Consider the following 15,159-nt stretch of genomic DNA (forward strand, 5'->3'; position numbering starts at 1 on the left):
TACAAAACCAAACTCATGCAAACCTAGCTATGATTTAGCACAAGCTATGAGCCCAGTTAATGTATCTATTTTTTAGACAATAGCTATCACATCTTGAGGCAATTTCACAGGTTTACTATGTTTAAAGAATTGGCTCATTTGTTTTGCAACTTTCCTCATTTATTGGACTAGGTCACATTCCATTATTTTGAAACAGGGAGAGAGAAAAAGCGTTCTTGTTCCACATTGTATTTAAGTCCTCGATTATATTTCCTTTTCTTGCCTTTTTTCTAAGCTAATTCTTTCTCAACAGTTGTTAGTTATTTCACAAAAATCCAATCCTATAGTAATTCTGTTTTCCTATACTTTTTCCAACTGAACAATTGACTCTCTTAATCAAGCCCTACATGGAGTTTGTCTTTTTTATGTGGAGTTGCCATTTTCACTCCTGCCAGCTTAGACCAAGCATTTATACACAGGAGAACTTTAAACTTTTTGACTTTCTTGTCAAAAGGCATGTGTTTTCATAAAAAGCATTATGTGCTGCCTTTTAGGGATAACTTCATGAAGATGAAGCTTGATGCTACATGTATGCCCTTTGCCTCAGGAATCCCACCATGTGATGTTGAGAAATTGCAAGCAAAGCATGCGTTTTCATAAAAAGCATTGTGTGTTGCTTTTTAAGGATAACTTCATAAATCCCCACCCCTGTGTAGAATATGAGGAACCAAATAGTGTTTCATAAAGTTTTTACTTGGGTTTCTATTTTGACACAGTTCTAAAATAAACTACTGTTAAGGACTTGCCAAGAGGAAAATGATAAGGAATGTCAATCCCTTCCAAAGTTCCAGTATCTATTCCAGCTGTGCTCACCTCTGCTTCTGAGACTGAGGCATGTATGTGCAGCATACTCAGCCAATTGGAGAATGCATATTCTGACACCAAAACATATACCAGCTGGGAGTCTGTTTTGCCAGAAAAGTGACAGTTTGTTCTCCCAGACAGCAAAATCCTTGATTTGTTCTCCTCAAGGGAAAGCTGGAATTTTTGTGAGGCAAAGCTTTGTAGTGAGAAGACCCCAATCCAACAATGAGGGAGGGGCAGTTAACTGATATGAGAGTGCAGCCTGGCTTCCTGATTGGAAGGTTTATTGAGGGAATGACTTTGAAGCATATTAAGGAGATCTTAGGGGAGCAAGTTATTAACCTTTGCTTTCTCTTTAGCTAACCTGTGGCTTCAACTGAAAGGGAGAGAGCACTAAACTAAGTTAATACATTTGTTTACTACCTTCCATTTTAAGAAGTCTTTTGGTCAGATTGCTTGTTAAACTAAATAACTGTTTTTGTCTTTTATGGTCTTCTATAAGGGATGCGGTGGCTCAGTGGGTTAGGACACTGAGCTTGTCGATCAGAAGGTCGGCAGTTTGGTGGATCAAATCCCGAGTGCCGCGTAACAGAGTGAGCGCCTGTTATTCGTCCCAGCTTCTGCCAACCTAGCAGTTCGAAAGCACGTAAAAATGCAAGTAGAAAAATAGGGACCACTACGGTGGGAAGGTAACAGCGTTCCGTGCGCCTTTGGCGTCTAGTCATGCCGGCCACATGACCACGGAGACGTCCTCGGACAAGCGCTGGCTCTTCGGCTTTGAAACGGAGATGAGCACCGCCCCCTAGAGTCGGAAACGACTACCATGTGCGGGGGAACCTTTACCTTTACCTTTATAAGGAGGAAGTTCCTCATGTTCAGCCCCAGATCATGGTACTTTAAAAGAAAATATTTAAAAATCAATACTTTAATATAAAAGAGAAATTTTGCTTTTAAAGGTGCTGATAATCACCTTTAAAGCCCTACATGGCTTAGGCCCGGGTACTTGCGAGACCACCTGCTGCCAATGTCAACCTCCCATTGCCCGGTCCGCTCCCACAGAGTCGGCCTCCTCAGGGTGCCGTCGGCCAGGTAATGCCGGCTGGCGACCCCCAGGGGGAGAGCCTTCTCTGTGGGTGCACCAACCCTTTGCAACGAACTGCCCCCGGAGCTGCGGATGGCCCCTGACCTTTGGTCCTTCCGCCGTGACCTAAAGACCTGGTTATTCCAACAAGCGGGCCTGGACTGATCATAGTTTTTAAATTTGGTTTTTTATTGGTTTAAATTGTACTTATTTCTTATATTGTTTAATCCTCTTTTGTTGTTGTTAGTTGCGAAGTTGTGTCCGACCCATCGTGAGCCTATGGACAACGTTTCTCCAGGCCTTCCTGTCCTCATCCTCTTTTAATTTTTGTATTTATATCTTTTAACTTTTTTACTGTTGTGAGCCGCCCTGAGTCCTCAGGGAGAAGGGCGGCATATAAATGTAATAAACCTAAACCTAACCTAACCTAAAGTGTTTAGATTTAAGAAATATATTGTAGATGGCAATGGTAATTTGTGTTATTGCTTTAAAAAAATTCTTTTCTGGAGAAAGAAATGAAAACATCAAAACTGTTTTGCACACATTCTTAACCTGCATTCAAGCTGAATGGAAAGTTCTCCCAATTGCATTTTAAGGCCCAGCTGCCAGATGTGAAAGCCACAATGACAAAATGAAAGGACATGTTCCTTAAAAAGAATGTCACTGGTGTTTTTTTCAATTGCCTGTGGGCATACAGCAGACAGATATTTTGAGAATGAAGGGCACTTGGGAATTTGCAATGGGTTTGCCATAGGGTGAATTATTCTGCCCATTCTGCCCATAACAGTCCTAAGTCAGGATTTCCTTTGTTTGATCTGATAGGGGACAGAGACATTAAAGTCCCAAGCTCAGAAACTGAGAAGAAAGAAGATCTGATTTCAGCAGGAAAAAAAACCTTTTGACTAGCACTCTACAAAAGATCTAATTTGTTTGAGAGGTGATTTGAAGATTAGTAGATTTCAAAGGCTCTGATAGCTGTAGGAGACTGTGGGTGAAACCTTTCTTTCGGAAAGTAAAAGGTTTTCTATTGCTCAGTGCTGGGAAAGCAGCTGAAGTTCTCTAAATAACTACTGAACTATTTCAAGATGCAGTAAATGGAAACTCAAGCTGCTGCACACTACAATCTGTTTGGCTGCTACAGCTGTGTGTTTGAAAGTTGGGATCCTGAGATTACTTACGTAGAAGGAAGTTCCATAGAATCCTTTGGAAATATGGAGTCCTTGGTACTCTCTGAGCTTGGTTGTTCGCTGCAGATGTTTCATTACCTGACTAGGTAACATCATCAGTGCTAGTCAGTGTGAGGTTTGTTCCTATTTATAAACAGTAGCTTGCCCTTCCTGTTTTGGTGTGTGTGTGTGTGTGTGTGTGTAGTTTTTCTCCTTGTTTTGTGCTTGATTGTTTAAGGGGATTATCCCTGCTTATCTGGATGTTGGCTGCTTGGAGGAGATATGTTCTGGTCTTTTTGTTTCCCTCTTAGCTTTTTTGTCTCTTTTGAATGATAGATAAATATGGTTTATTCCTATGTATGTGTTGATGACTGATTTCTCTGAATGCCAAACTTCCCTAGCACTTTTGGAATTAGCTTGGTTTAGAATGCTCACATTTCCCAGTTGAACTATTGTTGAATCTGTCCATGTGTAGTGAGATTAAGAAGTGTTTTCTACCTGCGTGTCCTTATTACACAGGTAGTGGCTATTACAGTCCTTACACTGTAAGTTTTAGAATAGATGACTCCTGCTTTTTCTTGTTGGGCTACTTTAATATATCGGAACATATATGTGAAGACACCTGCACAGGATCAACCTATGAGAAACATAAGTGCTTGTTAGTTAAAGCCATTTCTGGTTCTCAATCTATTTGCATAGCAGATGTACTTATGAGGGAACAGTAAATATAATTTCAATAGAATTTAAGCTCTTTAATTTTTCTTTCTTTGTCTCTGACTGAATAGACTAAAGAAAGAAAAACAAAAACCATGTGCCTTGAATTTGATTTTGTTAATTTACCTCCTGGCTCATCATCTCCAGAGTTCAGAGGCCTACTTAAGGGGAAGATGCTTGGTGACCCTGGTAATTGCCTGCATGTTGACGGCAGAAGCAACAGCAGTTTTCTATAGTAACGTGGTTGGGCTACCCAGAAACAAAAGGAGAAGCCAACAATGGTCATTGGAATGTTGGAAGATGTCATCATTAAAAAAGGTGTAGGAAACAGGAATAGTCTCTTTGCTGTAATGGATGAAGATTTCTGGGAGGAAGGAGGTGGTGGTATTGATTGCCATAGTAGCGGTGCAGGGGAAAACTACATGGGCATCCTGGGCCTGGTACTTCCTCTGCATTAGGATGAATATTGTCCAGAAATCTCTCAGAACCTGAGAACTGGTGGTGCAGCCCTATTTCTGTACAGGTGGTGTTTTTAATAAAACAAGAACCATCAGTTCTCATGAACAAAACAGAACTGGTGGGATGGATGGAAAAAGGAATACGTACTTAGGTGCACTACTGCTTTTTACAACAAATGAATAATCAGTCCTATGCGTGAATAAGGGCCACTATTTTTAATAGATCTCATTTCCAGTAAGCACAGAGAGAATTGTAGAATTTAATTGGACTTACCTGAATGATTGTAGTTCTCTTCCCATTTATTGGGAAGAAGCTGAATATAACTTGGATTACAGATAGTCCTCTGGATATAACGGCAGTTGGGTCCAGAATTTCTATTGCTAAGTGATGTGGTAATATGATGTCATATGACCACATCATTTAGTAATGACACTCCTGTAGTCCTGGTTGCAATTGCAACCCCAGGACTGCACAGGACGTTAAAGAGGCAAGAATCCCAGGCTAGCAGGATGCCATAGGCAGGCATTCCAGAGGCAAAAAAGCTGTGAGAGCAGGAACAATTTCCTGCTGGTTTTCCCATTGACTTTCCTTGTGGGAAGCCCGCAGAGAACATCAGAAATTGTGATCACGTGACTGACTTGCAGCAATGTAATCAGCCAGTCACCAAGTGACTGGATTGTGATGTTATAACAGCTGCAAGTTTGTGGATCACTCATAAGTCCCTCTCATTCAGAGCTGTTGTAACTTTGAATGGTTGCTGAATGAAAGGTTGTAACTTGAAGACTAGTAGTTCCAAAAGCATGCAATATGCTTTTCATCTTTTTTTTGTCATCAGTCTAATAAACAATGGCAACATGCTTTGCCATAATCTTCCAATTTAGAATTGCCAATTCATAAATTGGAGATACTGTTTCTGTTTAATACTTCCACAGCGATGGAAGAGGATAGTACAGGGGTTTGTGGTTCTCATCAGCGTTTAAGTAATTCTGACCTATTTGAATTTCTTAATGCTCAACACCAAGATTAAATGCAATTCCTATCTTCCAGATATTTCCGTCTACAACTCCCATTCATTATGCTTACTGGAGCTGATTGACATAAAACACAACTTGGGTTTCTATCACTACTATGTTCTATGCATTTTTAAGAATAAGCACAAGTGGGAATGACTAATTATGAATTTGAAAAAACGTTTTAGTCTATAATTTTCTTTTTCCTATCCTGTTTAACATAGTACTGTAAAACAAATAGAGAGATATGTACTTAAAAATCTCTGAAATCATGTTTACTGTATGTGTGTAATATACTGGGGGGAAAAAACCCTAAACCATTTTGCTTAGTTTTCAATTCCCTCAACTCAGCATCTGTAAATAATACTCAAGATAGGATCTTAAAAATGTGCAGTGCAGTACAGCACAACCCTAGACATTTTCCAGGGTCAAATTTCATTATAAAGGTAGTCCTCCACTTCCTGTACTCAACAGAGCTTAGGCTGCGGGTTTTAGATTTGGACTGTAAAAATCCGGACAATTCTTATTCCCCCAAAGTCAGCTGCCTATCTCCCGATTTCTGCAACTCAAGTAAAGTAACGGGCTTAAAATGAAAGCCAATTCCAGCACGTGTTAGTAGGAGTAATAGCTTATCTTTTCTCCGGGAATTCAAGGAGACCGTGTCAAAGATGTTTGGTTGAGAGGGAGTGAAGAAGTGGGTGACTGGAGAGTCTCTACTGCTATCTACCTCGGCATCTAATCCACTGCGGCTCTTTGATCGCATTAGTAGCGCTATTACTCCGTGGCTGTACGGAGTACAGCAGGGGTCTTCAAACTCAGCTCTGTTATGACTCATGGACTTCAACTCCCAGAATTCCTCAGCCAGCATACCTGGCTGAGGAATTCTGGGAGTTGAAGTCCATGAGTCATAAAAGGGCCAAGTTTGAAGACTCCTGGAGTACAGCCTTCCACCTCCACGACCGGAAGCGGAACCGGCGGAGCTTCAACAACCGGAAACAGAAAGTAGCCGGGTTTCCATGGCGGCGGCGGCGGCGGTAGTTGCCGCGGCTCCCTTGCTCTGGCGGCGGTTGCTGGATTGCTTGCCCCGCGGGAGGCCGTCTCTGTCGGCGTTTTTCGGCAGGCTCTCGGGTCGCCTGAGCCGAGGCCAGGAAAGCAGCGCTCGCAGGTGAGGAGGAGCGGCTAACAGCCTGCGCGGACGAGCGCTGGATCTTGGCGGCTCTGCGGTCCACTCTCCAGAAGTCTCACTTTTCGCACGCGACTCATACCTAATTCACTTGGGGTTGGGGGCGTTGCTAGTCGGAAGTAGTAGTAAATGGGATGTCCTGGCTTGGGCTGAGTCGGGAGAAATGCACGTGGGAACCGAGACAAGTGGAAATCTGCAATGGGCATCGCGTTCTCACAAGGGTGCAGGATTGCAGCTTCTCCGATCCCGAACGTGGGTTCTGCTGCTGCTGTTGTGGTGTTGTTGTTGTTGTTAGTTGCGAAGTCGTGTCCGACCCATCGCAACCCTATGGACAACGTTCCTCCAGGCCTTCCTGTCCTCTACCATCTTCTGGAGTCCATTTAAGCTCACGCCTACTGCTTCAGTGACTCCATCCAGCCACCTCATTCTCTGTCGTCCCCTTCTTCTCTTGCCCTCAACCTTTTCCAGCATTAGGCTCTTCTCCAGTGAGTCCTTCCTTCTCATTAGGTGGCCAAAGTATTTGAGTTTTAGCTTCAGGATCTGGCCTTCTAAAGCAGTGTTTCCCAACCTTAGGAACTTGAAGATGCGTGGACTTCAACTCCCAGAATTCCCCAGCCAGCTATGCTGGCTGGGGAATTCTGGGAGTTGAAGTCCACGCATCTTCAAGTTCCTAAGGTTGGGAAACGCTGTTCTAAAGAGACCTTTCCGTCTTGGGTGGCCCTGCACGGCATAGCTCATAGCTTCATTGAATCACGCAAGCCCCTTCGCCACGACAAGGCAGTAATCCATGAAGGGGGCTGTTGTGGTAGAAGTTGCCATTCTGCCCTTTGGGGCATTCTGGATGAAGTTGATCTGAAGCAAGCATAGAATTGGGGTTGATTGGCAGGAGAAACGATTGTTTTGTGTGAGGGGACAATAAGGACTTGGTTTCCAAACAGATTTGTTCCAAGTGCTTGCCTGTGTTTTATTGATCCAAGCTAGAAATAAGAAGGGATTTTCTGACAGAGCAATTAATCGGTGGAATGGTTTGCCTTCAGAAATTATAGGTGCCCCATCGCTGGATACTTTTAACAAGAGAGTGGGCAGCCATTGGTCTAAAATGGTATAGGCCTGGGCAGTGCTTTTTTTGTAAAAGAAAAAGGTGCCGGAACTCACACATGTCATACAACCCGCCTTGCCTACCCTACAAGGTTCCATCCCAAAAAGGTGCCGGAACTCCATTCTGAGCATTTTATGACAAAAAAAGCCCTGGGCCTGGGTCTCCTACTTGAGGAGGGCTTTGGACTAGAAGAGCTCCAAGGCTCTTTCCAACTCTGTTATTTTGACATACAAAGTCTGCATTATGGGGAGAGGGGAGATCTTTTTTTTTAAAATCTCATTTATATCCCTCCCTTCTCCGAAGACTCAGGGCGGCTTACAATCTAAAGCACAAATCAATGTGCTTAGCAATACAGCGAACTATTAACTCATTACCAGGATCGGTTTGCTTAATATGCTGTGCTAAAAAGTTGTTGCCCAGTTTGTGCAGTTCTTGGCTGATTCTTTTGTGGTCCTGGAATCCTCTCCAATAGGACTTTTGAAAACCGATGACCTCATTTCCTTCACAATGAGGAAGGGACGCACAAATGTAGTGTAAAGCCTACCATTGGAATAACACAGATAAAAAGACAACTGTCCAAAATCATCCCATCTGCATTTTTTAAAAAATTTGATTCAGGTTTTCCAAATGCCTTGTACAACTTTAGATATTTTAAAAAGCATTTTTTCTTAGAAATATTTTATTTTGACTCTTTATTACTAATTGAGGTAAATTGGTCAAATTAGTAATTTGGGTTCCAAATATAGTCACATTTTGATAAATAATATCAAAATGTGGCGCACTATATTAATTTGCTACAGTTTCAAGCTTTAATATTCTGAGTGTGTTCCATACTTAAATGTTTCCAAGATTTCTGTAATGTAGAAAACATTTTATGAAAAGATACAGTGTCTTTCTTTATATGAACTCAAGGAAAAGTATAGCAAGAAGATGCTGAAGATATGGCTGAAAGAGTTGGGGTTTTGCTACCTCCTCTAAGTCTCAAAAAGTAAACTTGGACATTCCAGGAAAATTAAAAGGAAATCAATCCATGTTGATTCTGCACTATAAAAGCAACTCCTGGAAGCTTATAGCCAGAATACGCAAACAGAAAATTAATGTGCGCTAGGAGTGTTGGTAGGTAAGGCAGGGAGAAAAAATTATTGTGAGCTCCAAAAATACATGCAGTGATTGTCTTTCTGTCTACAGAGGACATAAACAGCAACTGCTGCAAATGCAAGCTTTTTTTCTTTAAGGAGCATGAGAGAGTTGCTACATTGTATTGCATTAGATTTAGATTTAGATTTAGATTTTATTACCGTAGATTTATATACCGCCCTTTTCCCGTAGGACTCAGGGTGGTTTACAAGGTGTTTAAAACATCAGTACAAAAATTAAAAAAGCAATTAAAAACGATTAAATTCAGTCCCTGAAGTAGAAATATAAAACCCCCAATTAAAACTCTCAGCCTGGGCCGGAAAGCTCGAAGAGCCAGGTCTTCAGGTCCCGGCGAAATGAGCGAAGGTCGGGGGCAGTCCTAAGCTCCACGGGCAGCTGGTTCCAAAGGGCAGGCGCACCCACAGAGAAGGCCCTCCCCCTGGGTGTTATCCGCCGGCAGTCTTTTCCCGGCGGCACCCTGAGAAGGCCCTCCCTGTGGGAGCGCACAGGACGAAGGGAACTTCATGCCGGCAGCAGGTGTTCCCTCAAATATCCCGGACCCAAGCCATTTAGGGCTTTATAGGTCATCACCAGCACCTTGAATCTCACCCGGAGGGCAACCGGAAGCCAATGCAGCTCGCGGAGTAGAGGTGTTACATGGGAGTATCGGGAAACCCCCATCACAACTCGTGCGGCTGCATTCTGCACCAGCTGAAGCCTCCGAGTGGTCCTCAAGGGCAGCCCCATGTAGAGAGCATTGCAGTAGTCTAACCGGGCGGTCACGAGCGCATGAGTGAGTGTGTGTCGGGCATCTCGGTCCAGGTAGGGTTGCAACTGGCGCACCAGGCGAACCTGGGCAAAAGCCCCTCTGGTCACAGCTCCTATGTGGTCTTCAAAACTGAGCCGTGAATCCGGGGAGGACTCCCAAATTGTGAGCCCTATCAACGGGGGGTAACACTCCACCCCCCATCGTTAACAATGGAATAGTCTGGTTAACCCGAGATGCCAGTATGCACAGCCACTCAGTCTTGGCAGGATTGAGACGAAGCCTGTTTTTCCCCATCCAGACCCGGACCGCCTCCAGGCAACGGGACATCACGGCAAGGGCATCGCTGGGTTGGTTCGGGGTGGAGAAAAAAAGGAAGATGATAGGTTCCCAGACAGGAGAATTGAAGTTTTCCAGGAGAGTGTTCTGTACCAGCCTGCTACCGGCCTTGCAGAAAAGGCAACCCCTTTATAAACGGCAAGAGGCTGGAATACGTCTGCCAAATTTATTACAAAAACAAACAAGACACGTACCAAGATACAGGAGCTTTGAAACACTATCTGAGCGGTTGCTTTCAGCAAACCAGCCCTCCCCAAACATTCCCTTTATAAAGAGTTCAGGGCGTGGCCTCTCTTTGCCTCCTTCCGAGAAGCCCCACAGCCTTCCTCTGTTTGCTCCTACTTGACTGCCTCCTGCGTCGGGCGTCCTTGAACAGGGCCAGCTGTGGGTCATCTTCATCCACACTGTCAGGCTCACACAGCTGGGTCTCCATGGTGACCAAGTGGGAGGGGCCTGCCTGAGGGCTATCATCAGCAAGATCTTCAACACCACCCTCCTCCTCTGAGTCGTCCGACCCAACTGCCGAACCCACAGGCTGACCCTGAATCACAACAGAGAGACAGAAATAGAGAGAACACAAAATAATGGGGGAGGGGAAATGACAGGCAAATGTATGGAAGATTGTGACCCCAAAAAGCAAAAGATTCAGGAGGCACTTAGTGCCAGTGAAACTAAGAGCTGGTACTATACTAAACTGTCCCTAAAGGAACTTTGATAGCCCCCTGGACAAACCAGGTCAACAACACTGTGGGAGACACTGGGCCCCCTATTGATGAAAGAAAGCCAAGAAGGGGCATGTCATGGTATTGCCTGATTTTTTGATATGGAGAAGCTGTATGCAGACTTGCTGTGATGTTGTGTGAGGTGTGCTAATTCCCAGGTAACTATATACAGGTGAAACTCGAAAAATTAGAATATCGTGCAAAAGTTCATTTATTTCAGTAATGCAACTTAAAAGGGGAAACTAATATATGAGATAGACTCATTACATGCAAAGCAAGATAGTTCAAGCCGTGATTAATAATAATATAATAATAATAATAATAATAATAATAATAATAATAATAATAATAAGAAGAAGAAGAAGAAGAAGAAGAAGAAGAAGAAGAAGTTGGAAGGGACCTTGGAGGTCATCTAGTCCAACCCACTGCTAGGGCAGGAAACCCTATACCATTTCAGACAAATGGCTGGCCAGTCTCTTCTTAAAAACTTCCAGTGTTGGAGCATTCACCACTTCTGGAGGCAGGTTGTTCTAACTGTCAGGAAGTTTCTCCTTAGTTCTAGGTTGCTTCTCTCCTTGACTAGTTTCCATCCGTTGCTTCTTGTCCTGCTTTCAGGTGCTTTGGAGAATAGCTTGGCTCCCTCTTCTTTGTGGCAGCCCCTGAGATATTGGAACACTGCTATCATGTCACCCCTCACCCTTCTCTTCATTAAACTACACATACCCAATTCCAGCAACCGTTTCCTATATGTTTTAGCCTCCAGTCCCCCAATCATCTTTGTTGCTCTTCTCTGTACTCTTTCTAGAGTCCTGTATCTTAAGCCTTTCTTCTGGAGTATTGGCTATTCCTGCCAGCTTGGTGTCATCTGCAAATTTGATGAGTTCCCCATCTATCCCCTCATCCAAATCGTTAATGAAGATGTTGAAGAGCACTGGGCCCAGAACAGAGCCCTGGGGCACCCCACTACACACTTCCTTCCATGTAGATGCAGTTCCATTGAGGACCACACGCTGAGTACGGCCTGTCAGCCAGCTACGAATCCATCTGGTGGTGATGCTGTCTAACCCACATTTTTCTATCTTATCAAGTAGTAGGTTGTGATCTACTTTATCAAATGCCTTACTGAAGTCCAAGTAAATTATATCTACAGCATTCCTCTGGTCCACTAGTTTTGTCACTTGGTCAAAGAATGTAATAAGATTTGTCTGGCACGATCTGTTTTTGACAAACCCATGTTGGCTTTTAGTGATAACTTTGTTCGCATCAAGGTGTTCGCTGATTTGTTGTTTGATTATCTTTTCCAGAATCTTCCCAGGTATTGAGATCAGGCTGATAGGTCTGTAGTTTCCTGGATCTGTTTTTTCCCCTTTTTTGAAGATGGGAACTACATCAGCTCTCTTCCAGTCCTCTGGTAGTTCCCCAGTGCTCCAGGATCTTTGAAAAATATAGTTCAGTGGTTCTGAGATCACGTCTGCCAGTTCCTTGAGAACCTTGGGGTGTCATCCATCTGGTCCTGGTGATTTGAAGTCGTCTAGGCTGGACAGGTGCTCACTTACCATTTTCTTGCCTATCTTAACTTGCGTTTCTATTCTGTTTTTTATGGCACCGGTTTGGGTAGGTTGGTCTGTTTTTTCCCTTTGTGTAAAGACAGATGCAAAAAATGAGTTAAGTAGTTCTGCTTTCTCCCTGTTGCTTGTCACCTTCTTGCCACTTTCCCCCACTAATGGACCAATCATTTATCTTTCCTCTCGCTTTTGTTTTCATGATAATAGGGACTGAGGGGGCGCTGTCATATTAGGCTTGTCTGAGGCACTTTCACAATTTCTTCTTTGGCCTAGGCTCAGTTTTTCTTTATCTGATTGTTATCCTGGTGGTAAATTTTCCCTCTGTCCTTCAAGGCCATCCTCTTTATTCACTACAGTCCATTGCAAGCGATGAACTGTTAATTGGTGATTGTGAAGGCAAAAGTTCTTCACTCCTGTTTTGTGTTTATCTTCTCTCACAAGGGAGTTGGAACTCTTGTTGGTCATACCACTGGGGGAATGAGGGAACTGAGCTAAAGATAGACAAGTGGAAGTTAAGATAATATTTAAAGATAAAGGGTTCCCTGTCCAGTCGTATCTGACTCTAGGCAACATGCTCATCTCCATATCTTAGTCGAGGGACCCAGTGTTATCCGAAGACAATTTCTGTGGTCATGTGGCCAGCATGGCTATACGCCAAAGGTGCATGGAATGATGTTACCTTCCCACCAAAGTGCCTATTGATCTACTTGCATTTGCATGCTTTTGAACTGCTAGGTGGGCAGGAGCTTCGGCAGGTAAGGGGAGTTCACCCTGTTGCACAACACTCAGGTGTCAAACCCAGGCTTTCCAGCTGATAGGCTCAGCATCTTTAACCGCTTAGCCATTGCGCCCCCAAGATAATACTTAATCCTTATCAAGAGGGGGAAGGAGGGTGTAGTGAACTACAGACCTGTCAGTTTGACAGTTATACTAGGCAAGAACAGGTTATCATCAAGCAGCATGTTTGTGTGTACTTTATAAGCTTGTTATCAATAAGGTACCAGCATGGGTGTGTCGCAAATCATGCTAATCTAACTTTATCTCTTTGATTTATAGAGTTGTTAATAATAATAATAACAGAATAATAACAGAATGTCAGAGTTGGAAGGGACCTTGGAGGTCTTCTAGTCCAAACCCCTGCTCAGGCAGGGAACCCTATACCATTTCAGACAAATGGTTGTCCAGTCTCTTCTTAAAAACTTCCAGTGTCGGAGCATTCAAAACTTCTGGAGACATGTTGTTCCACCGGTTAATTGTTCTGTCAGGAAATTTCTCCTTAGTTCCAGGTTGCTTGTCTCCTTTAGTAGTTTCCATCCATTGTTTCTTGTCCTGCGTTCAGGTACCCTGGAGAATAGGTTGACTCCCTCTTCTTTGTGGCAACCCCTAAGACAGGGGTGTCAAGCTCAATTTCATTGAGGGCCGCATCAGCATTGCGGTTGCCCTCAGGGGTCTGGGTGGGTGTGGCCTGGGTGGGTGTGGCCTACTGGGTGGGTGTGGCTAGAGTGCGTATGGCCTACTGGGTGGGCGTGGCCAGCTCTACATCGTTCGCATCAAGGGTGCCTATGGGGGTCTGGGCAGGAGTGGGACAGATCTGAGGGTCTCTGGCAGAAGGAGGGTCTCTGAGCCAGGGCCAAGGCAGTGGGGGCCGTTCCCTCACTGTTTCCAGGATGGCTTTGCGGGCCACATGAAACCACTTCGCGGGCCGGATCCGGCCCCCGGACCTTGTGTTTGACATGTCTGCCCTAAGATATTGGAACACTACTAGCATGTCACCCCTAGTTCTTCTTTTCAATAAACTAGACATACCCAATTCCAGAAATTGTTCTTTATATGTTTTAGCCTCTAGTCCCCTAATCATCTTTGTTGCTCTTCTCTGTACTCTTTCTAGAGTCTCAACATTTTTTTTACGCTGTGGCAACCAAACCTGGATGCAGTATTCCAGATGTCTTACCAAGGCATTGTAAAGTCATATTAACACTTCATGTGATCTTGATTCTATCCCTCTGTTAATGCAGACTAGGACTGTGTTGGCTTTTTTTTTTGGCAACTGCAGCACACCACTAGCTCATATTTAAGTGATTGTCCACTAGGACTCCAAGATCCCTCTCACAATTGCTACTATTGAGCCAGGTATTAGCAAAGTGTAGTTGGATCTCAGCAAAGTCTTTGACAGAATGCTTCATATTTTTGCTTAATAACATGGTACAATATGGGCTAGATGATATTTTTGGTAGATGAGTTCACATCATGAAGGCTCCACTTCAGCTTGGATAGAAGTGTAGAGTGCTATAGTGCTGTATCCTGGGCCCTGTGCTGTTCAACATTTTTTATCAGTGATTGGATGAAACAGTTGAAGGGCCACTTGTAAAGTTTGCAGATGATGCAAAATTAGAAGTGGTGGCCAGTACTTTAGATACTGGTAAAAGAGAGAAGGTTCCAAAAGACCTAGACAAGAACAATGAATAGCTTGGAATTTGAGGGGGGAGATATGTAAAGTTCAAGTATTGGATGTGGGAAACCTGGCTTGGCAGTAATACATACAAAAAGCATCTGTCCTTGGTCATGGTGACAGGCTGTCACACGAAGTGGTAAAATTTCCTTTGCTAGAGGTCTTCAGAGAACTATATCATCGGTCAGTGCTAGTGAATTCTGCACTGAGTAAGAACAGAGGGTTGTGTTAAATGACCTCCAAGATATCTTTTTACTCTATATTTCCATGATTTTTGAAAGCTGTTTTTTTAAGATTCCCATTTAGTAGCATGTCTGTGTGATGCTGGTGAGAGCAAATTTATTTCTTGTACATTTTATTGTAGCTTCTATGACAGTAAATACTTTGGACTCAAGATAACCCAATAATATTTTCTTGTTTTGGATTATTCAAATGTGTAATGTTAGTGTGGAGCTCCCTCATGACTTCTTGGATATATCCAGGTGTTTTCTTGGCAGCAATAGAGAAGTAGTTTTCCCTGGCTTTTCCAGGATCTTTTTTCAGTACTTCAGTCCAATCTAGTTTCCTGGTGGTCCCCTGTCCATTACTAACTGAAGTCTGTTAAGCTTTTTAAAATCAGACAAGAT

The 15,159-nt window shown here is 43.5% G+C and overlaps 1 protein-coding gene across 2 annotated transcripts in view; it reads left to right on the forward strand.

Moving 5' to 3' along the window:
* The first annotated feature begins 6,269 nt into the window (after positions 1 to 6,269).
* The window catches only part of PGS1 (phosphatidylglycerophosphate synthase 1), a 55,485-nt gene continuing 46,595 nt past the window's right edge, over positions 6,270 to 15,159 (forward strand). For both annotated transcript variants that reach the window (XM_083357084.1, XM_083357083.1), the window contains exon 1: positions 6,270 to 6,438. In XM_083357084.1, the coding sequence (XP_083213210.1) occupies positions 6,290 to 6,438 (149 nt within the window). In that variant the 5' untranslated portion in view covers positions 6,270 to 6,289. The remainder of the gene's footprint in view (positions 6,439 to 15,159) is intronic.

The sequence above is a fragment of the Vipera ursinii genome (assembly GCF_947247035.1).
Source record: "Vipera ursinii genome assembly, chromosome: 2".
Lineage (NCBI taxonomy): Eukaryota > Metazoa > Chordata > Lepidosauria > Squamata > Viperidae > Vipera > Vipera ursinii.